At 46.4% G+C, this 24,000-nt stretch overlaps 1 protein-coding gene across 2 annotated transcripts in view; it reads left to right on the top strand.

Annotated features, from left to right (window-relative positions):
- Nucleotides 1–24,000, top strand: part of smog (G-protein coupled receptor 158 smog) — a 170,842-nt gene that overhangs the window by 66,049 nt on the left and 80,793 nt on the right. For both annotated transcript variants that reach the window (XM_075892109.1, XM_075892108.1), the window contains exon 2: nt 7,643–8,464. In XM_075892109.1, the coding sequence (XP_075748224.1) occupies nt 7,695–8,464 (770 nt within the window). In that variant the 5' untranslated portion in view covers nt 7,643–7,694. The remainder of the gene's footprint in view (nt 1–7,642; nt 8,465–24,000) is intronic.

Raw genomic sequence — 24,000 nt, 5'->3', positions numbered from 1 at the left:
TTCCCTTCCGTGAATTAGGCTGAACGGGGTCATCCGGGTTGTTTCTTGCTTGGCAGTCTTGTATGCAAACGTGATATATGGCAAGATTTCGTCCCAATTTTTGTGTTCGGCGTCTACGTACATTGAAAGCATGTCTTCAATTGTTTTGTTCAGACACTCTGTAAGCCCGTTCGTCTGCGGGTGGTAGGCGGTGGTCTTACGATGGGTTGTTCCACTCAGCATGAGGACTTGTTCCAAAAGAGCTGCCGTAAATGCGGTTCCTCTGTCTGTGATTACGACGCTTGGTGCACCATGCCGCAGGACAACGTTCTCGATGAAAAATCGTGCCACCTCCGCTGCTGTACCTTTCTGGATAGCCTTTGTTTCAGCATAACGGGTAAGGTAATCAGTCGCGACAATAACCCAGCGGTTCCCAGCAGTAGAAGTAGAAAGTGGGCCCAAAATATCCATGCCAATCTGGTCGAATGGTGTTCTTGGGACCTGCACGGGCTGAAGGAGGTCAGCTGGTTTAATCGGCGGTGACTTCCAGCGCTGGCAGTCGACCGAGTGGAGCTCCACTACCTGGTGTCCGCCAAATCCCCTTATCGTCGTTTTGGTCCACCAGTACACACGCGTCAATATGTCTCATTCCAAGACGTCATCTCTTTGTCTAACTGGTGAAAACGTGGCTATTGTGTTTTATTGTGACTATAACTGTGACTATTACTGTCACAGTCACGGAACAAAAATAGAGTCAACAAAAATAACAGCAACATTAAGAGTGTTCTTCGCTCCGGCAGCGTAACACTAAGCGCAATATCAATCCCGAATATCCAGCAACCAGCCCATTTCATTCTGTTAGCAATTAATGGTTAGGTCGGCATATCGGAGCACCTTCCGATAGCACAACCACGCTTAACACCCTGCTTCACTGGCTGAAGAAGTGTTCCAGAAAATAATTCACACTCCATCGCCTGCGCTGATCCTATTACTCGCATTCCTTTACTCCATATCGCAGGCGAATTGCGCAGCGCGGTGTCGCATCATTTTTAGCATCTCCTTCTGGTTCTCATTCCCTCGCTCGTACTTGCACACAAGTTCTCCACGTTCTCGCGAGTCTTCTCGCTACCCAGCTCGGAAAAAATCGATTCCCATTCGTTGCTCTCTCGGCGCCCTGACTGTCGCAGCCGCCCGGCTTGCATCTTTCCCAAATTGACTCCGTCCGACTCGGCAAACTGTTCAAATTTTCAGCAGTACCGTTGATGGGAGCGAAGCGAACCGATTGCCCGTGTCGTGGGACGCGATTGGCGTCCGCACGCCAGGAAACGCTGTCGACGTATTGGAGGCGCCTCTCCTGCCTGTCACCGCCCGTGAAGTGTATATGGGAGTTCAATTCGGCGGTGTCAGCTGCAGCCCGTAGTAGAGTGATCCCCCCCCCCCCACACACACACACACAACACTAAGTCAGACGACGGAATTGAACGGCTTCTTTCGTACCTTATCTGTTCTTGCCATTCATTCATTCATTCATTCATTCATTCACTGGCAAACATCTTTAGTAACACGAAGGCGGCCGCCGCTGTATTAGCTCGCGCTTCGTTGTCACTTCTGAAAATTCAATCGCTAGCAGCTCACTGCGTTGCTCTATTTGTTCAGGTCTGCATCACGCATGTCCCTACTTGGCAGTCCTAAGTTATTATAAATAGAGCCCCACAACAGATAAGCAAGTTTTAACTGAACATAATGAATAATGAATAAATTGCAAAGTTAGTACCGTAGACTTTTCGGGGCAAAGTGGGAAGAATCAGGAATTAACCCTCTGTCCAGAAATGATTTTCTGGTTACTTATACAGCTTCAATATAAAAATATAAGAAGGACCCTCAGCCAAAGGCTCAAGATCCTGTTTGCAACAGAGGTTGGGTTTTCAACCATGCAGTATTCATGTCCCATCTTTTCTAACGAATTTATTTATTTATTTATTTATTTATTTATTTATTTATTTATTTATCATTTATTTATTTATTTCACTATGAGACTCGTCATGTCTTCAGGATCGCTGAATATCTCTGAGTTTCTCGAGTTGATCATTCTGTACTATTTCACAGGATAACGCATTCTTCGATAGCTGCTTATGGACTCACTATCAAGTAAGCGAATGCCGTGATTAAGCCGACACACAGTTGCAGACATCAACGGTATGCTCCCGAACTCATTCACTCAGACAGCAATAGTGCGAACGACTTGTGCACTACGGCACGTCATTGCACTTGAATACACGGTGCCATTCGCGCGACCGAAATTGGCAGGGGAAGAAACTAACTGCGTAGATACACATTCACCGCACGTTTATTTGCATTTCGTTCATGAGTCAACGACCTACTCTTAACGCTTGCAGCTCACGAATGAATGAGTAAACTTCGACAACACGGGAGCTTCATTTGAAGGATAAAGTGCTGAATTCTGAATGCGAAAGCAGTTTCACTCCAAAAAAAATCACATTATTGGATGTGGCTCTGACCGGAGGTCAACTTGGAGTGGCAAAGTGCTCCGTGCACCAGTAGAGTTCACCCGACACCATTGGATGGAGAGTGCGAAATGGTTTCGCTCTGCGGACGGTGAAAAATAAAAGGCGCTTCATATTAGACGCTGGTGAAGCTGAGTCGAAGCTAAGTCAGTAGCGGCGAATAACCTGGGCTGGACTGTATTCTGTTTGCAACCATACCAGCAAACGAATTCAATGTGCAACATTATTACCTCTTCGCGTAGGAAAGAACGACTGGCATTGCGCACGCCCAGTTTCTACACTCGGTGAATTTGGAAAAGCAGTCGAATGCTAATAGCGGAAACTTCTGTCGTAGCGACCTCGAGGACGACGTGCATGAATGCTTATTTCGGAATAATCTACGTCGCACATAAAATATCAGTCTACTCTTTTCTGTAACAACCTTGACGCGGAGGAACTTTTCCTTATGCCCTTTGTCATTTGACGCAGTCTGTGACACTGCTCACTCAAGAGGTAGTCGAAATCACACTCTTCCACTCGAGAAGGTGACTGGCCTTGCGCATTTTTCTTAAACTGAACATTACAATTGGAGTCAACCAAAGTCGCAAAGTGGCCTTGTTAGTAGATCACTAGGGCACTTACTTGCAGCGCGAACTCAGCCCAAACACAGAGGAATAAAGCTATGAAGAAAACAACACGGAGTGTTGTCTGACTGATTCCCACCAAATTATGCAAGCGCACCCGTGCAACGATCCACTCAGTACTGCCTAACAAAAGCTGAAAGTTTAGCTCTATTGCGTTAGAAGATGAATAGCCGCGTTAGGCTCTTCAGCTTCTCGCATGGTGCCATACCATACCGCACGGTACCTTAATAATGTGCCACGGCTTGGCTGCGAAGCAGGAACAGAGGCCTCGTAAAAACAAGGCGAGCCATTATTATGGCTCGAAGTTGAAAGCGAACAACAAATTTACTGGCCTATACAGTGTGATACCCAAGAAAAACATTTGATAGAGCCCGGGTAGTTCGTATTCGCAACCAAATAAACAACATGTCCTTGAGGAGACGAAGATCCCACATGTGATCCGTGCATGTGTCTTTGATATAGGAGGACAGCATGACAACGGCGACACCAGCGGCGTTGACGGTCGGATAATTTCTGTGAAACTGGTACCTCAATCGTTAACGAAATACTTTGAGAATATGCCAGAAAGCGCGCTTCAGTTACGCTATGGTCCGTTTTGCTTCGTTATAGGCAGCAAAACAATTTATACGTACTGAAAGCTGAGAATAGGAGAGAAGCGTTATTACTACAATAATGAACATATTAGGTATTTCTTTTTTGTTCAGAAACTCCTTAACCTTACTCTGACTGAAATACACTAAAGAAGCACAGAAGACATCATTTAACATATTAAGAAAATTTTATCAGGAAGACATCATTCAACATATTAAGAAAACTTTATCAAGGAAGGCCCGTAATGTAGCGCCCTTCTATAACGCCTCAGAGGACGGAGGTGAGAATATTAAACCATCGTCCGAGGGACCATATTGGACACCGAAATTTCCCATAAACGAGAGGCGAAGCAAAAGCAAATTACGGAAGAGGATGAAAAGAAATAAAGAAAGAAGCGGTCTACGGACTGCGAGACGTTATAAGAAACTGTGCCTGCAACGAATCATTTTTCTTTCCTGTATCCTAAAAGCATAGCGGCGTATTATTATGGCTTGCCCCCGTAAGTCTTCTTTATTTATACATTTATGCCCTTTTGCGCGTCGTTCGTGCTTAGTGCACCTTATTTCGCACAGCGCGTGCGTCGGAATGGTTATCGGTTCTCCGCCATTTCGCGCCGGGCACGGCTGCTGCGGCCGTTTTCGGCAATCAGTCTTGCGACACTCGTTAGACGTGCCTCCCTCCTCCCCACTACTTCCTTTTCGCCACCCTTGGAGACGGGCGCTTGGCGAAGCTGTCCTCGCGAAACCACTTCGTCACTGCTGGCGACGACGGACTTGTACGACGCGTCGACGAGGTCGTCCTCCATTCCCTGTTTATCGCGGCCACCACTTGCACGGTGCTCCCGCCTACACGAAAAAGCACAAAGCGAGTTCGGCGACGCTTCGAAAGAGTTTCGCCGAAAGAAAACGTGGAAAGGAAAGCCTGGCGCTTGCGTTATAGTTCTCCAACAGTGACCAACCAATATACTGTGACTTAGGCGAAGCCTTCTGAAGCGGTGGGTGGCACAAAAAAGAGACATTATAAAGAATTACTTGCAATAATGATAGTTTGCTACACCATGGACAACTTTACAGATCTGTCTCAGTGCTGCCATATTGATCTGTTAACCTATGGACTACGCATACACATGAAAAACGATGTATTGGTGCATTTGAAGTTTCATGACTTTATCAAGTCACGTCTCCATATAAAAAAAACAGAAATCGGTCAGCTCCACTTCGTGGACACTGAAGAAATAGCGACGCTGGTGGCATCGCCTTTGTGAGGCAAACGCATTTGATGTTTTCAAACTCTTTCATATATGATGCATGACTACTGTTTATTAAACACTGCTAGCTATTCTTTGAGGTGCAAGTATAGTTTTAATGCATCTAGGGCATGTCGCTATCATACACAGGTTTAAAACGAAGCCATCGCTTAAAACACTGCGATATACTGTGTCACTGCTCTTCATCAAACACTCTTTGCTAAGGTTTGAGGTCGCAGTATCACATAGCCTCTTCCAACCAAAGTGTATCACGTGACAGCAGTGAGACCATGGTAACGTGCACGCCCGCTGTTGTGCTGTTTCTCTCTTATTTTTTTTTTTAGTGGAAGTTTCGTGCAGAGGGATTTGCCTATTTTATGTGGCACACGCTCGTTTATGATGCCCAAAAGCGTTACCACGGATCTCAGACATCAAATGCTCGACCAAGAACAGTTTCGCCGTTAAACAACATTCGCGTAGCAGTCCGAAGGCGGTGGTGATTGATTGATTAAAACTTTATTTTTGTCCTGAGAAGACGCAGGGCAGACCCCACGCCACCCGGCTAATCCCACGTTGGGACCGTCAAGCCGAGCTTGGCGGCCCGTTCACGGGCACTCTGGACGGCCAGGGTTTGATCCTTAAGTTCCAGGCTGCGTAAGAGCGCAGCCCACCTGTCCTCGATGAGGGCGGGGCCGATGGCTTCACATTCCCACAACACATGGTTGAATGTGGCTAACAGTCCACAAGGCGGTGGTCCCCGTGTTTTTCATGTAGAATAGTCTATACGAAAGAACGACAGCGGAGGAGAAAGAGGAAGAGGAAGCACGATTCTACACAATTTTCACGTATGGCAAGCGGATGTTCTACCACACGGCTATGCGTCTGATTTTTTTACCCTCCTTTTTTTCCTCTCTTTTTCTTCTTTTTATTATTTCTTTATTTTTGTTTCATAAATTTTACTGCCGCACACCTCGTGGCCCATCCCTCGTGGTGGGTTGTACCATTGTTCCGGGAATCATCATCAGCAGCAGCACGTGTGGCACACAGTATTAAGAAGTGGACACTTTAGTATGCCACACAGTAGTACTACACAAGAGATTACATGGCATAAGCACACGCTGATGAGTGGCGAGGCTACGCTCACAATATGTTTTGTTCTGTTGAAGGCCGATCATCGACGTTTCTCGAGGCACGGGGGCCAGTTTGGGCGTTATTTATTAATGCGCGCGCAGTGTCACGTGAGATAATCGATGGCCATTTCACGCTTGAACTTAGAATGCGTGAATGAATTGGACATATGAGAGACTTAGTGACGGCTAGTCCGAACCCAAAGCCGATACGGTCGTATTCTTCCACGTTATCGAATTTTCACTTTTTTTTTATTTTCAGAAATAAATGTTGCATCATCATTGAATGCTTCCGAGCTGTAACGACGAACTGAGGCTGTGCAAGTGCCATCTTCTCAAGCAATGATTCGAACAGTCCTGTAAACAATCAGAATGATAAATAATAAATTGTTATTAGATTGCATACCACGCCTCGAATCCATTTTCTAGGTGCGAATAGGGAATAAAAAGAAACAGGCTGGGCAGTTGTCAGCCATTACTCTAAAATCGAATAATACTTCATAAGACCACTCAATTATTCGTCGATCCCCCACAGTGAGCATGAATCACAAGTGAAGGGCTACAAGAAGAAGAATAATGTGCAGGCCGCTTCTTTACAGCATGACCCTTAGCCTAACCGAGCAAACCATGTCGAAGAACTGAAAGAGTGGGCATGTGGGCAATGCTCAAGATTGGCCTTGACAAGGTACTTCTTTCAAGCCGTCGTAGCAGAGAAATTTGCGAATATGCTCTTGCAGTTTCTCAGAACAAAAAGACTTCATGAAAGACGCTTAACACGGGCAGTTAGGCGCCATTCTATGCTATGAACAGTACTGACCAGCTCTTTTTAATCTTTTACTTGATTTCCTTATTTCTTAGTCTCGCTTTCCATCCCCACTGAAGCGTAGAAAAGTTTATTATTGCCGTGATTTAACTTCTCCATACGATTTTCCTCCATACATCATACTCTCTTTTTGCATCATTTTTTTTCTCTCATGAGCCTACAACATGGCAAATTCAACCCAAGCTCTATTTTCTTCCACAGGGGTTAAATGTGTTCCACTCGGCTAGCGTTTTTTGGGGTAGGCTCTGTCACAATAAAGAACTGCTTTACAGTGAACCATGTTGCCGTGCACATAGCCGTATTGTTTCCGAGGTCAATAGTTAGACGGAATTTCGTATGGTAGGTAAATAACCCATCTCCAAAAAAATACATGTTAATATAAAGATATACATTTAGTTTGACTTTTACCGGGTGTTTCCTCGCCCGCATTGCTTCTAAGGCATCGAACATGATGCTAGAATGATCCGCGATTTTTCGAGAATGTGTGATAATATAGAAAAATTAATCTTACAGCCATATTGCTATGTCACAAGCATATGCCTCTTGTTCATAACAGACTTATTAGTGCAATGAAACAACCGCATGAGAATTTTCGCATTGATTCATAATGAGCAACCCAAGGCCGTTGGTTTAGCCCTCTTCGAACAACTTTACAAGAGCCAGAGTTTTTCTTCGCGGCATTACAAAAGCCACAACCCTGAACAAACGCGTCTGTCTCGTTCCCACAGGGCAGCGGGCCAGCGCGGCGGGCGATGCTGTCGGGGCCCTGAGGAGCGCTCCATGGGCCGCCGCCGCCTGCTCTGCGCCTGGCTCCTGCTGGCGGGCCAGCTGGCGGCCTGGCCCCAGGCCGTCCAGCCCTCCTCGACCACCAGCGCCTCCACGCCGCACCACCCGCGCTGGTCCGACGCCGTGCTCAGCCTGGTGCGCCGAGGCCGCAACGTGTCGGCCGCTCTGCAGCTCGTGCACGAGTCACAGCACTGGACAACGTGCAGCCGCGTCTCGCTCGCGCCGCTTGGCGTGCGGCCAAACGCGCGCGCCACCACCTCACCGCTCCTGGAGCGCCAGGCACAGGTGGCCGTACGCACGGCCAACCTGCTCACCTCGCTGTCGGCGCGGCTGCAGAACGACACCGAGCTGGTGTACGGCGAGGACCTCTACTACACGCTGGCGCGCATGAACGTGCGCAGCGAAGACGGCGTGCTGGGCAGCGGCCTGCTGGTGGTGCCCCGGGGCCGCGAGGCGCCCGTCCTGAGCGTGTTCGCGTACTCGTCCCCTTCCGGGGGCCTCGCCTTCCACCGAAACTACTCGTACGACGCGGACTCAGTGGACCAGTGCGCGTGGTTCGCCCGCCTCGCCAGCGCCAACTACACGGCGTGGCTGCTGCGGCGCTACGCCACCAGCGTGCTCGACGTCGCCAGCGGTCTGCAGGTGGCCGCCCGCGACGGACTGTGGACGGCGCCGTACTTCGACTGCGCCGTCACCGACGCCTGGGTGGCCACGTTCGCGCTGCCCTTCCTCGGCGTCCGCAGGGACAACTCGCTCGTGTTCAGGTAATAACATGTCGTCGATCTGTTTCCTTTTTTTTTCAATATCATAATCATCATTACCATCAGCCTGACTACGCGCACTACAGGGCCAAGACCTCTCCTATTAACCACATGTCCACTTGGTCCTGTGCTTATACTGCTCTCACTTTATACCAGCAATCTTCTTAATCTCATCTGTCCCCCTAACTTTATCTTTCCCCCTCACCCGCTTGCCTTCTCTGGAAATGCAGTCAGCTGGTCATTAAGGCCTAGCCATGCGAGGCCTGAATGAACAGCGGTAATCCTGTCTACGTGCAACATGCCCGGCCTATGATCATTTCTTCTCCTTGATTTCAACTATGATATCCTTAACCACGGTTTCTTCCCTGGCCCATTCTGCCCTTTTCTTATCGCTTAAGTTTACACCTATCATTTTCCTTCCCATCGCTCGTTGTGTCGTCCTCAATTTAAGCTGAACCTTATTTGTAAGCCTCCAGGTTTCTTTCTGCTCCGTAGGTAAGTACCGGCAATAAGGAGCTGTTATATACCTTCTTCTTGAGAATTAGTGGCAGACTACCATTCATGACTTCAGAATGCTTGCTCAATGTAATCCACCCCATCCTTATTCTTCTACTCATTTCACTCTCATGGTTCGGGTACACAGTTACTACCTGTCAAGTAGACATATTCCAACGTCTCTTCACCTATCGTTAAAAGCTGTTTTCCACCGAGACTGTTGCACACTACTTTAGTTTTGTGCATATTAATTTTCAGACCTACTCTTCTGATTTACGTGTCCAGTTCAGTATAATCATGAGCTGTAATTCGTCCCCTGAGTTACTCATCACGGCAATGTCATCAGCGAATCGCAAGTTACTAAGATACTTTCCATTAACTCGTACCCCTAACTGTTCCCAATCTAGAGCCCTGAAAACCTCCTATAAACACGCGGTGAATAGCATTGAATAGATCCTGTCTCCCCACCCTACACCCTTCTTTATTGGAATACTGTAGCTTTCTTTATGGAGAACTATAGTGGCTGTGGATCCACTGTAGATGTTTACATGTTTTAAGTATGTTTACATATGCTCCATCGACACCCTGACTACTCAGTGTCTGCATGACGGCTGATATCTCTGCTCTTTTCAACCTACAGCGTGTCAAATTCTTGGCTCAATTACATGTGAATGGACGTCTGCATATGCAACTCATGAGAACACCGAATAACTACATCTTGTGGGAAAGGCTAATCAGTAATTGCAGGTAACGATGTTCCACCCCCATCCGAAGTAGTGACATGATATATACCACATATCATACATCATATCAATTTGAATAAACAATCCTAAATGCGCAACGAGCAGTTACCAGAAAGAAATCATATTGCCGCGAGGCGTATTGCGGATAGTGTTGCGCATGCCGATACCACCGGCACGCGGCCTTATCGTGGCCCAGGATGCACCGCGACTCATCTGCGAAGATCATGGCCAGCACGTCGACCATTCGTTGATAACGAGATAGCGCCAGACGCTACGGCGACTGTGTCTCGTTATCAACGACACTGCCCCTACAGGCGGATGAGACTGCATGGCTTCTCATCTCAGGCACCACGGCCACGCCCTGGACAACGACCTCCGGCAATCGAAGACTACTTACGCCATACAGAGTACTTGTCCAGCCGTTCTCCATCACCGCCATCCCCACGCTTCACGTCACCGATGAAAACAACCTAGACGTGGCCGCCTACCTTCAGCGCGCAGAAGAAGCCCAGCAGCTTGCTCGTCTGCGCATAAAAGACCAACAGCGAAACGACGCAAGACGCTACAACCTGCGGAGACGCGATTCAACATACAGGCCAGGTGACAAAGTCTGGGTTTGGACGCCCGTTCGCCGCCGAGGATTAAGTGAAACTCATGCGCCATTATTTCGGGCCATACAAGGTCATCCGTCAAGTGGGTGAAGTGGACTATGAAGTGGTCCCTGATGGGGCTAGCTCATCCCAACGACGCCGCGCACGACAAGAAGTGGTACACGTCGCCCATTTGAAGCCCTATCATGCGCGCTAAAGGAGGCTCCCTGTTTGCATCTCTTGTTTTGTTTATGTGTGCGTGATTCGTGCTTATTTGCCATTTACTTTCGCACAGGCTGTCCTTTTGTTTTGGTTTTATTTCAAACAAAGCATCGGGTCGATGCTTACGTTGAGGAGGGGAGCAATGAGGCGAGGCGTATTGCGGATAGTGTTGTGCATGCCGATACCGCCGGCACGTGGCCTTATCGTGGCCCAGGATGCACCGCGACTCATCTGCGAAGATCATGGCCCGCACGTCGACCATTCGTTGGTAACGAGATAGCGCCAGACGCTACGGCGACTGTGTCTCGGATAGCGAACGCGCCTTGCGTTCCAGTGGGACATTTCTGTTACCCGACGGCCGTCGAACGCGCCTTGCGTTCATTTCTGTTACCCGACTGCCGTCGAACGCGCTGTTCGCCTCCCGCTAAGCCAGTGTGTCTTTTCTTCCTTTAGTGGGCGCAAGTCCGCCAAATAAACGGATCTCCTTCTATTTCTACTAACCTCCCGGTCTCCTGTCTTCGGGCTACCCTCACTCTTACGTGACAATATTTAATTGATGTTGTAGGTGTAACTAAATTATTGTTGCACTCCTCCTCTTTCCTTGGCACATATCCTGCCACAACGTGACTCACTACAATTGGGTACGGACATTTGTGCCCATCCAATACATGTCGACGTAAGAGGCGCGTACCGCTGAACCCTCGAAAGCAACTAGCAAATCTGAGCCACTTAGCGAGCCGTTGTAGCCACGGGAGGCCTTTTGAACAGGGCCTCCACCCACAATGAACCACTGGAATAATTAATAATTGCAGTTTCTGCGCTCTGTCATTTATTTTTTTTACATTTGATTGCTTACTTTATTACGGTTTGTTTTCATAGCGGCAAGAAAAGGAAGAAGCACCAAACAGGGGAGAGAGAGCGAGAGAGCTAGATAAGCAATCGCCTAACGAAAAAGCACTCTAATGCAGCCCGAAAATCATTTTCGACTATTGTGATGCGCGGTGGTCTCGCAGAGCTTTCGTGAGTCCGCTTGTGTACGTGAATGTCAAGAACTAACCTTCTCAATAGGTCTTAATCTATGTAACTTTTTTATGTCTTATTCCGTGCTTTTCTGGAGTAGCATAGTAGTCGTATGACCAGTCTAATTGCTTCAGTGCTCATTATGATATCGCGATTGTTATCGATTACTTTCAATAGCTATCAGCCCTGCCTCCCACACCTAGTTCATCATTTTATATCTTACTAAAGCTAAAACTACTAAATAGTCACTTTTTTGAGCAGTGATGCGCGCTTTACAAGTAACAAGCTTTGTTATAATTCAAAGTAAAGAACAATTGCAAAAAAGGTGCCTTTAATAAGCGAGCTATTGAATCCAAACGAAAACGAAGACGGAGCTGAACGAAACTAGTTGGAGGCTAAAACTAAAACCTTACACAAAAGCGCACTTCGCCAGATATCAAGAACGTACTGGCTCGCTGCTATTTATTATTTCTGCCAGCGCTACGATCTTTCTGTCGTCCCACCATCAGGGCGCTAATGACTTCCAAACGATAGGCTGCATCAAAAAAAAAAAAGAAGACATTTGTGCACGGCGAACGGTGCGTCGAAATGGCTATGGGAAGGGGCGTTTGGACAGTCGATAAATGAATGGATAGTAAAGAGAAGTTAAAGAACCACACCGCAAAAGACCTTGCAGATTAGAGCGAAAACGTGACGTCAAAAAAAAGGAAAAGAAGACGACAGAAACTAACTGAAGGAGGAGGGCGACAGGTATGGAACTAACGCCATGTTTAAACTCCTGTTCCTGCTAGCTCATCAATTTAGCGCGCATGCAGGATGCTCTAAACCGACCATTTTGTCAACGCCCCTTGGTTATCGGCACAAAACAATGTCTTTTTGTCTTCGCAGCAGCGATTTCTCGAAAAAAACACCGACTTCTTGCTGCCTTGCATGGTTCTAACAATTTAGTGAACGATGGTGATTCGCAGCTGGAAGCATCGCGAGCGTGCCAAGATGGTTCAGAAAAAAAAAACAGCAGTGGAAGACACTGGTTTAATCTTTACCCTGGAATTAAATTCTCAATCGACGCTAGTCGCAATGCTGCATGCAATTCGTTTGGTGGGGGCAACGGGGCGCGTCGATGCTGCGCGGCTGTAGATCCTATATTGCCACGTAGGCGTCGACTCCCGCTCCCTTTTGTGTGTGTGTATACCTGCGTGTGTGCGTGTGCGTGATCTCTGTACAGCTCCAGCTAGCAAGCACAAAGAGAAGACAGGCTAGAAAACAGATTATCGAAATAAGAAAGACGGACCGACCGGGCGTGTATAGAAAAAGCAGGGCTGCGTTGGTGAAGTGGGTGTTCGGCGAGAGACCATTACGCTGGGAGCGTTATTAGGGAGGCCGCCATCGGTGGCCGCGTTATTAGCGAGCGCAAATTGGGCTCTAATGCTGTGCACGGTGACGACCAGTGGCACCGTCTCGTGGCAGGGCACAGAATGAAAAAGGAACGACGACCAACGGGTTGCAACGCGGGCATAGAGCCGCACCACTGGCTGCGGGGCTTCGTCAAAAGCCACAAGAATCGTGCTTGCACTCCGCTATCTCTGTATGGTCACCGGCTTTGATCTAGAAGGAAAAAAGGAACGAGGTAAAAGATAAAAGGCCTAACAATCCTGTTATCTTGGTATCTGGTAGGAGTTCCGTAGAGCCACAGAGCTCGACCCTATAAGTTGAAACGTAGCAGCACTGGAAACGATGATATGTGGGGTTTAACGTCCCAAAGCGACCATATGATTATGAGAGACGCCGTAGTGGAGGGCTCCGGAGATTTCGACATCGTGGGGTTCTTTAACGTGCGCCCAAATCGGAGCACACGAGCCTACACCATTTCCGCCTCCATCGGAAATGCAGCCGCCGCAGCCGGGATTTCAACCCGCCACCTGCGGGTCAGCAGCCGAGTGCCTTAGCCAATAGACCACCGCGGCGGAGCGGCAGTGGAAACGGAAGTTAACAGTTCGATTCACTTCATCATAACAGTACCTGCGTTAGCCTAGTTTTATTTTTGTTCAACTTACGCTTCTGACTACTAGTAGCCGTTCATCCTAGTTTCCCCATAGCACCCACTGAAACATGGCCTCCACAGTGGCACTGTGGTCACGGTTCTTGACCAGTGACCCAAAGGTCGTGGGTCCAATCGCACCCGTGGAGGCAGGATTTTCGATGGAGGTTAAAATGCCAGGAATTCGTGTATTTAGGTAAGTAGGCAGGTAAAGCTTTATTTTTCCTTTAAGGGGAAAAGGTATGGAATTAAGAGGAGGTTGCAACACGTGGTAGTTCTCCATAAACTTTTCTGCCCAAGCCATGATGGCCTCTTGCACGTCCGGTTTTAGGGTGCGCGAAACAGTCTCCCACTGCAATTCATTATGTAATACTTTTCGGAGGAATAGGGTAAGCACCCCCCCCCCCATGATATGAATAATAATATTTGTCGTCGTTGCAGAGCAATACTTACAGGAAGAGGACGGGTGGCTAGAGGAGTACAAGAGACAAAGAATTCATGCCTCATACTCAGAATGAATGGTTGTTTTGGTGCGTAAAATCCCAGAATCGATTACTATATATATATATATATATATATATATATATATATATATATATATATATATATATATATATATATATATAGAGAGAGAGAGAGAGAGAGAGAGAGAGAGAGACGTAGTGAGGAAGGAAGCGCACTGGCTCCGTAGCAAAAAGGGAAGCGAGAAAGCACGACGTACGAGGCAACACTTTTATTAATCACATATGTTTCGGCTGGTGGGCCAGCCTTCGTCAGTGTCAGTATATATATATATATATATATATATATATATATATATATATATATATATATATATATATATATATATATATATATATATATATATATATAAGGGAAAGAAGTGTATACCTAAGGGCTCGTTTTTCCGTGTTTTAACACAATATTAATGAGATCTAACAGACAGTAATGCCAAAGAATGTACAGGGGAAGTTATTAGAACCAATGGAATGTAAATAGGAAGAAAGAAAAGTGGATGAAAAAATAACCAGCCGTGAGCAGGAATCGAACCTGCGACCTTCGAATAACGCGTTCGATGCTCTAACCACTGAGCTACCACAGCGGCCTTCCCTCCATCCACTTTTTTGGGTTTATATGTGAATTTAGAAGTAGGAGTGACAGTCAGCGCCATCTATAAGCCAAGCGACGAGTGTGAAAACACTCTTATGCGCATGTTTGGCGTCACGTAGCACGTGAACTTACTATGAGCGGGCAGCTGATTAATAGTCCCTCGTATACAACCTAATGACACCAAGTCTGCCAGTACGAGACCCTCGTTAATGAATAAGGGAAAGAAGTGTGTACCTAAGGGCTCGTTTATCCGTGTTTTAACACAATATTAATGAGATCTAACAGACAGTAATGCCAAGGAATGTACAGGGGAAGTTATTAGAACCAATGGAATGTAAATAGGAAGAAAGAAAAGTGGATGAAAAAATAACCAGCCGTGAGCAGGAATCGAACCTACGACCTTCGAATAACGCGTTATTCGAAGGTCGTAGGTTCGATTCCTGCTCACGGCTGGTTGTTTTTTCATCCACTTTGCTTTCTTCCTATTTACATTCCATTGGTTCTAATAACTTCCCCTGTACATTCCTTGGCATTACTGTCTGTTATATCTCATATATATATATATATATATATATATATATATATATATATATATATATATATATATATATATATATATATATATATATATATATATATATATATATATATATATGCGAGTTAATAAGCCAGCACAGTCGTCAGGGCAGCAGTTGTCGCGGCGGAGGCCAAAGTCGGTTCGACGCTATCGCTTAATAAGTGATGCTGCATCGAAATTCGTTTGATGGGAACGTGCACTACCCGCGAACTGTAATACATAAGTCATGATGTCTCCGTCTGTACTACTTCAACTGTCCCAGACGTCACGCGCTCTTCAATTGCCCAAAGCACAACGTGCACACACAGTGATAAATCAGTACCATGAAAATGGAGCGCGAGAGTGATTGATTGAGTGATTGATTGATTGACTTGTTGATTGATTGAATGATTGATTGATTTAAATATTTATATTCGATATGAAATACATGAGCCGTATGCCAGGGCATCTAGAGTCAGCCTTCCTCTATAGTTTCCCGAGCTACCAGGTCCCTATGAATAGCATAGAAGAAACAGCGCGAAATACCCTGAACGTAAGACACGCGTACAACCGCACGTAATGTCCTTACTGTCCTCGTCTTTCGAAATGTTTCCCCTACTATATATTTTACCAACTAGCCAACAAGTTCACCTTAACAGGCAGTCAGCGTCACCGTTCCGAATCACAGCCCACATTGCTCGACAGCGATGTTGCAAGTATTTTGATGGAGGCGAAATTGCTCAAGACCCGCGTACCTATTGTCAGATGCGTGTTAAAGAACCCAAGGTGGTCGAAATATTCGACGCTGTCCGCTTCGGCGTCTCTAATAATCATGCAGTGGTTTCGAAACGTTAAGCCCCACCAATCCTCATTGAGATTGCGAATGCGGTCGCTATTGTGATTGAAGGGACAAGCCATTCTATGATGGGCATATGCCTCGAGAATTCCATAGCGAGGGCTCTGAGGGTTGTCCTTCGAGGACCACTAAAGGCATAGTTTTGCTATGGCATGAAAATGTACTCGTTTGTAGCCATCAGAGTGTGTGGTCCTCTAGAAAACGGAAAGCCAATAGCTAGGCCACACAACATAGAGATTCGCAAGAGCCACTTCGTATGAATTCGGTATACACTCGCGGGGGAAAAACGAAAAGAAAAAGACGAAGAAAAAGTAAATCAAAACAAGATGGTTTGCGTGAAGCTACGTCCCCGCTGGCTTAGTCTACACTGAAGCCGATTCAAACACGCTGGTGTATTATATTCTTCAGCGTGGGCACGCAGAGCCAACAATTACTGTTGGGGCTCTCTGTTAACACACATGAATTTTAACGATGATAACTCGGGCCTAGTATAACGATCGATTTATTAAGCTTTGAAATTGTGCTATCCAAAGCCCTCGGCATTTCACCGCGATCTTTAAGCTTCCGCCACTCAGTGTAAAAGAGAAAAAAATGTCAGTTTTCTAAACCAGTACCACCTGCATTGGCGAAGGGTCTGACCGTAACGGCCATCGAGTTGAATTGCGTTCAGCATAGATGTGATGCTAGCGACAAAACGAGAACACGTGAATTACCTTAAAGACTTTACTGTACCTAGCACATCACTCATGAACGGAATTCTCTCTACTTGCTTATGCACGCGACACTGAAGTAATGCCTCTTCATGTCCAGTCATGTGCGATTATAAGAGATATCCCGCTATTTCAAGATAACAGACCTGTCTGGTTAATGCTACCAGTTTCCTTCGCTCTGCTTTCATTCTACTTCCTCCTAGGCGGTCGTGTGTGGCCAGCGCTGAATCGATGTAAAGGGCTTTTGACAAGGTAGCAGAAAGAAAATGGAGGAGCAGTTAGTGCACATTCGCAACATTAGGCTGAACCATACAGGAAACCAAACTAGGCAACCCTAGAAGCCCTCCTGTACACATCAAGCATACATGCACCTACATGTACCGGCATGAGGGCACATTACATAATCGAAGCTACAAAACTTAAACAGAACCAGCATAAAACACACGAACATCACAAGCATTAGACGAAGGTGGATAGGTTTTATAGATGCACTTGTTTTTGCCTTACAGTAGGCTCTTGTAACATTATTGGACAGCTTCCAGCAGAAAAACTGGCCCCGTATCTGCATGTTACACTGGAAAGGTCGTCGAAAGACGATTGTCTTGCGTCTGGAGAGAGTGAACAAAATGTTTATTTGATGTTCTCGCAAGAAAATTTGTGAATGGTATATTGGAGGCGCTGCGTTAGAGTGCCTCAAGCGTTCAGTGGAGGCGAACGAGCGCTGTAAGTCACGTGACACGTGAGACATGACCGCTATCTGGCAGTTATCTTGGAAAACGAAGCGCACGCGCCCTGCGCGCCCGTCTCGGAGGTGATCAGGTGTAGAACGCAAGGTGACGGGTAGGTGCCAACACCATGTCGTCTTAGCAAAGCGTTGGAAGCACTTGCCTTTTCGTGCAAACTTTGCCTGGTCAGCGCAGCGTGACAAACGCTACGGTTGTTATAAATACTTATGCATGCCTTTTCTAGTAAGAGACACACATACGGAATATTGACGTGTTGTTATGGCGCCTCAGATATGCGCAATAGTTACTTTTTAATTGACAAACGCACAAGTATGAACGCTGAATCTTTAGCAATATAGGTGGGCGCTGCGGATGGGGTCGGCCGTTTGGGGTATCGTTTGGTCACTTTGACGCCCTTTAGGGTACCGTTAAGGACGGACAAACAGACAAACGTACAGACAGACAGACAGACAGACAGGCAGACAGACAGACAGACAGACAGACAGACAGACAGACCAAAATGCTTGCGTCCAAGGTCCCCAAGAAAGGCTATCGTCTTTAAAGAACAATGTGACTTTTGTTTACCATAATAACTCGTGTACTGCTTGCAATACGGAAGCACTTCTCGACCATTATTTTTTTAGACAGAACATTACCATCAGGAAGCATATAGCAAAGCACTGGCCAACGCCGCAAAACCTCATCACTGATCGCAACGTGCTGCTACTTACCCACAAACAGAATGCGGCGAGCTACACGGCAGTACATATAGCGTTTATGTAGTTTGCGGCTCAAAATGAACGGCTTTGATGGCGTTACTTGTCCGGCTCATACAGCTATACAGGGAGAGTTTACGAAGCGTGTTACTTATGCTCCGTGCAACCTTTATCGTTGTGCTGCGATTTCGTTCGTTCATAATCACTAATACGTCAGTCCCAGCTCGTCTCATCCGCCCCTATAAAGATAGCGCTAACTGTAGCGTGAGCTCTCCCGTTGAGTGTTTACAGTCACTGCAGCAAAGCAGCGCGCGACGACCGTCACAACAACAAGTATACGACGGGCCGACGTTATTCTGGAAGCTCGTGCTCGTATCAGCGAAATTATTACCTGTCGCCACAGGCGCAGCGAAAATGCTGGAGAAGGGGCAGCAGAGTAAAAAACGCCAGGGCATTACCCTGGCGTTTTTTACTCCTCGCTCAATAAAGTCAAGAGAGGAATTGTGAAATAAAACGACGCACAGTCACGGGGTTTCATTTGAGAGCATTCCAAAAAATTAAATACTGCGGATTAGAAAAAAAAAAGGCGGAAAAAAAGAAAAAAAGAAAATACATCGCCACCTGGCCGTCTTATCACAAACTTTTCCTCACCTGGGCTTCTTTTTTGTTTCTTACTATCATCCTTTTTTGTCTCACGCAATGAGTGAGAATGATTGAAAAGTGTGCCGGCGGGGAACGAGAATTCGATTCCAGAGTCCGCCCTTCCCGTTTCAAGAACCCTTCGGAACGCAAACTCAACGTCGCCCGAGAACCTGCGAAGTTGAATTTTCGCGACGCGGGAAGAAACTTCGGGGCTTTCTTTTATTTTGTTTTTTATCTGTATCTCTCGTTCCCTTTTGCTACACTCCGCTTTTGCTCCAAAACAAGTAATCAGTGGTGGACGCTGCCTTGTTCAATTTGTAAACCTGGCGTCCTTCGCCAAGTCCACGGTTTTTATGTATCACCACGCCAGCGCCCAGCGCAGCTCCGATATTTTAACTTGACACTAAACCCACCTTACTTTGAATGCAGCGCTTTCTTTTCTAGCTGCCCCTCCTGCGAGAAATCTCAGGTGCGTTAATATACGAGAAAAGCCCAAATAATGACAGCGCACCGGACAACCTTTTCACAGCACTAAGTCATTCTCTGTAGCCCGAATTTCTGGGAGCATTCACATGTGCATCGGAGGCGTAGAAGGCAACAAAAGCGTTAATGACGTTCTTAAATTCAACATGTCAGTGCCACCACCAGTAGGCCTTAATGTGCTCCACCAATTGTGCCCGTGATTCTGTTTCAGTCAATATCCTTTTCTTCTGTCGTTCTTTTTGCCCATTTATCCCTTTCCACTGTGCAGGATAACGAACATAGAGTGCACCTGGTTAACCTTCCGGTCTTTCCTTGCTTCTCTCTGTCTCACTCTCTCTCTCTCTCACTCTCTCTCTCTCTCTCTTACATGCTCGCATCCATTAAACAAAGAAGGCGTCAGTCAGCAGAACTTCCTTTCAATATTGAAGCTCTTCGAGAGAAAGTTACAGGTGCAAATCGCGGGAACACAGAACATGACAAGGTGACAGCAGTAAATGCTTACATGTCGTTGTATACGCTAGAGATAATACGTGTCAACACACCGATTAGTTGTATGCCTGTTCGTGAGATCAAATCGACAATCTAGGTCTCCTGTGGCCTTCAGTCTTACGTAATACGAGCTATTTGCGCAAAGAGTGGAGGGTGCAGTCGCTTACAGCAACTTATCCGGCCACGAGGCGCCGCGATACGCGTCCCCGCGTGAATTGCAGCCCACTCGGCGATTCGATGTACCCGACCACGCAACCGGACATTTAGCATCGATTTTGCAATCCATCGTTCGGGTCCTGCCGAGAAAACTAACGCAGCGTTTCGCTTGTTGCGGGCATAGAGTTTCTCAAAACTAACTAGAGAGCACTCTGGCGCTGCTATCGTTCAGCGACCATGGGAATGATAGGTAGTACACACACTTGCCCAGTCTTCGTACTTGCGGGCGGCGAATCGTACTTGCGGCTTTGTTTATTGCTGTGTTTCAGTTTTCTTTTGAAAGAAAGAACGAACCCATTTGAACTTAGGGACTTGATTCGAAATAGTAAGCTTAAAAGAATAAGGTTGTGAAGCACAAACGGTGAACATTCGCTAATTTATGTTCTCGTGAAAAAACAGCTCCAAGCCACACGAACACACACGGAACCAGAAGCAGGCCAGGAGTACCAAAATTTGACAAATGTGTGTACTACCCATCATTCCCATGCTCGTTGAAGTGCCGTGCGTTGCAGCTCCCATAGACACTAGCGCCAGAGTTCCCTCCAGTTAGTATTGTGGGAAACTCTATGGTTGAGGAATTCCCTTCGCGCAAGCGATGTACGCGTTTGATTGCGATTTCGAGACCGCTGTAATGACCAGCCGTGATGTATGCATCACAGCCAGCGAGGTTGTGAGAAAATCACTTCTTTATTTTTTTTTTTCAATGCACTGGAAGAGAGTGCTTCCAATTAACACCAGTTATAGATCATTACCGCGAGCTGCTGTGAAGTTCATGCTGATGAAAGCTTAGTCAATTGTGGTCACGCTTATACCAGGATGCTTTTTTTAACCCTGAAGCAGGAAGAAGCACCTTTCTACTGAAAAATTCACATGGTATCGCATATATATATATATATATATATATATATATATATATATATATATATATATATATATATATATATATATATATATATATATATATATATATATATATATATATATATTAGCTTTCCCGCTGTGCCGGCTTTCAAGAAAACTAATCATTAAGGTTGCTGATTCTCTTGCACTCAATAACTTACTAACCTTTGACCAGCTCAGATGGCGTAGCGACCGCCCTTGAAAGGCGTTGATACCGGATACAATTCATGTACCGGGACAAAGTTTTATCGAATAGAAGCTCTCTTTGTAGGAAATCCGTATGTATTTTGCATTTTAGTTTCTGGCTGTGAATGTGTGGACGATGTTTTCTTTTCAGAAAAGTACTTGTGTTTTTTTTTTTTTTGGCGCCATGATGCTTACCTGGTGCCGACGAATGAGGTGCAGAAAACATTTCATGAAACGAGAAGAGCAAAAGAGCAGGTGCTGTTTTGTCTTCTCTTCTGCTCTTCCCGTTTCACAAAATGTGTTTTGTGCCTCAGTCATCTACACTGATATTTTTTTTTTCTTGTCATGTACCTCCAACGTAGCTCATTCGTGACAGGCTGGTAAAAAAGTCTGAACAGTGCATAAATTGGGGCTCATGATCAACACGGTCCGCAAGTTGCTTTTGCAATCCATCGTGCAAAAAATGTTCAGGCTTGCATTTATTTCGGCAACTGTGTCACATGTCCACCCACGTGAATTAAGGCAAAAGAAACTCTTCAAATTAACAGCGTCAGGCACCCCACTGCAGCGAGTGTAACAAGAAAGAATTTATTAAGCAGGTTGCATTTCGATATGGTTTATTAACAGCGGCTGTTCGACAGGATTAGATATAGAAAATGACAACTCCGAGGCTACCATCGCACATGTGGTTACAAAACGCTAATAGATGCGTTGTCAAGGTCTGAGCTTGTTTATTATCATTTTGTCTTATAATATATGCGCGCGAAAAAGAAAAAAACCTTGTGCTGTCTTTGTACAGATGTACAGCCAGCCTGAAACTTGTGATTTGTCGCATGCAAGGCCAATAGATTGCGACAAAGAAAGTAAATAAACAAAGCTCGACAGCATAATATAACGCTCTTTTCAAACTGGCTCCTTTGCGCCATGCGTAAGCCACTGCGTAAAAATTTCTGCAAAACCTTGTTCTCGTCCTTTATTCTGAGTATACTCTGAACAATACTCTCAAATATATCTCGTTCACCTTGTTCACATGCAAAAAAGTAATACGTATGGGGGAAATGGGCGAAAATATTGCTTACTCTGACAAGCGGCGTTCTCCAAAACTTAAGAGCTTCCTGAGCTTCTATTCGGTTGCACAACTGCGCAAAGCCAGTGGCGAAACATGTCAAAGGCGGCCTTCATTGAGTGATGGTGGAAGAACAAGGAATAAACCATAAAGTAAATTTCGGTATAACGGGCTTTTGCGAATACCAAGCTCGGAGGAAAAAGAAATCGCCAGAATGTTAACGGAACAAAGAGCACAGAAATCACTCTTCTCTGAAGCACGCACGCGAAAGAAAAGGAAAAGAAAGCCTTTTTTATACTTGTTATTAAAACTAAAGCACAAGGCCGCAAACTGCAAAGCCGCTATAGGATGCCTGCATTCGACAGCTGCAGCATTGGCTGCGGCTGCGGCTGCGGCTGCGGCCGATGCGCGAACACACACCGAGCCGTTGTTGCTCCCGGTTGGGTCGTCACAATACGCACTCACGCACTACGTGCCTGCTATAGCGCTGTTCTTGCTTGCTTGTGGCGTTTTGTGCTCGTTGCTCTACGCACCACCGGTGGCGAGAGTCCAATTTTAAAGACCCGGCGAGAATCGTTTGCTTGCCTTCGAGCCTTCCCGATGTATACCACTTTCTTTTATACCCGAATATACGAGAGTTGCAAAAGGATGAGAAGGAAAGATGAGAAAGGAGAAGCGAAATGGGACTGCTTGGGAGATAACGGAAGAATGCGAGAATAAACGATTCTCGCTAGAGAGCGCGTAACCGGGACAGCCTGGGCTGCGCTGAATTCCTCGACCGCCTCTGCAGCGTCGGTTTGCATGAGTGTGCCACCAATGCCTGGCGTGGCTTTCTTCTGCGCGCACCACTGTGTGACAGAGAAAGAGAGAGAAAAGCGTAGTGGCGTTTCTTTATTCCCAACCTCTCTCGCGTTTTCTTACTTTATTTCTACATTCGCGCATGCGCAAGAGTCAAAAGCGACGAGACATATCCCGAGAACACCCGGGCGGGCCTATACGCAACGAAACCAACTCTCAGTGTTCGCCGCCGCTTGGTCCGTTGGGAAATGCGGCGGAGGAAGGCAGAAAAGACTATGGCGCTCGGCGCAGAGTCTTTGTTAGTTTCGCATCCGAGGCTTCAAGCTGCGCGTCCAAACCACGGTTTCAATCCTTTCTCTTACCCTCGTTTCCCCCCCTTTCCCCGAACCACTTTCGGGCGTTGCTGACTTCGAGATCCGCTCTTCTTACGCGAGCGGCCAACCTCGCGTCTTGTGGCTTCGGATGACGCCGTGGTTGTTGGTTGTTTTCTCTTGCGGGCAGCCTTCGCGCCATTTTCCATTGCCTTCGCCGCTGTTGCGTGGCTTGGTGCTGCCGTCACGTCTCTTGCGCTTGTTCTTTTGCTTTGTTTCTTTACTTGATTCTCGTGGGTTCTTGCGCAGCCGCCTCCGCTTTGGTGCGCAAAATGATAAACAAATACAAAAAACACTACTCCGCTTCTTCGCGGTGAGGGCTCTCGAAAAGCAGTCGAAAATAGCGAATATCTATGCAAATTGAAACGGTTTTCCAAGCTCAAGGTTTATCCCGTTGCGCGAACAGCGCGTAAATCGGCCTTCTGGGGCCGAGACCTTCTGGTTGTTTGCCCCGAAATTTCAAGTGGTTTTTTATTTAGATCCGTACCCTTCTGTATTTGCGATTTCTCCGCCGCTCTTGCAGTGTTGCGTTGTACATAAAGGAGCACAAAAAACGCCATTTTCGTCCTTTGTTTCCTTTTTGTTTAAGTTCACGCGACGTTTGCGT

The sequence above is a fragment of the Rhipicephalus microplus genome, chromosome 4 (assembly GCF_043290135.1).
Source record: "Rhipicephalus microplus isolate Deutch F79 chromosome 4, USDA_Rmic, whole genome shotgun sequence".
Lineage (NCBI taxonomy): Eukaryota > Metazoa > Arthropoda > Arachnida > Ixodida > Ixodidae > Rhipicephalus > Rhipicephalus microplus.
This window is presented reverse-complemented; position numbering and strand designations above follow the sequence as displayed.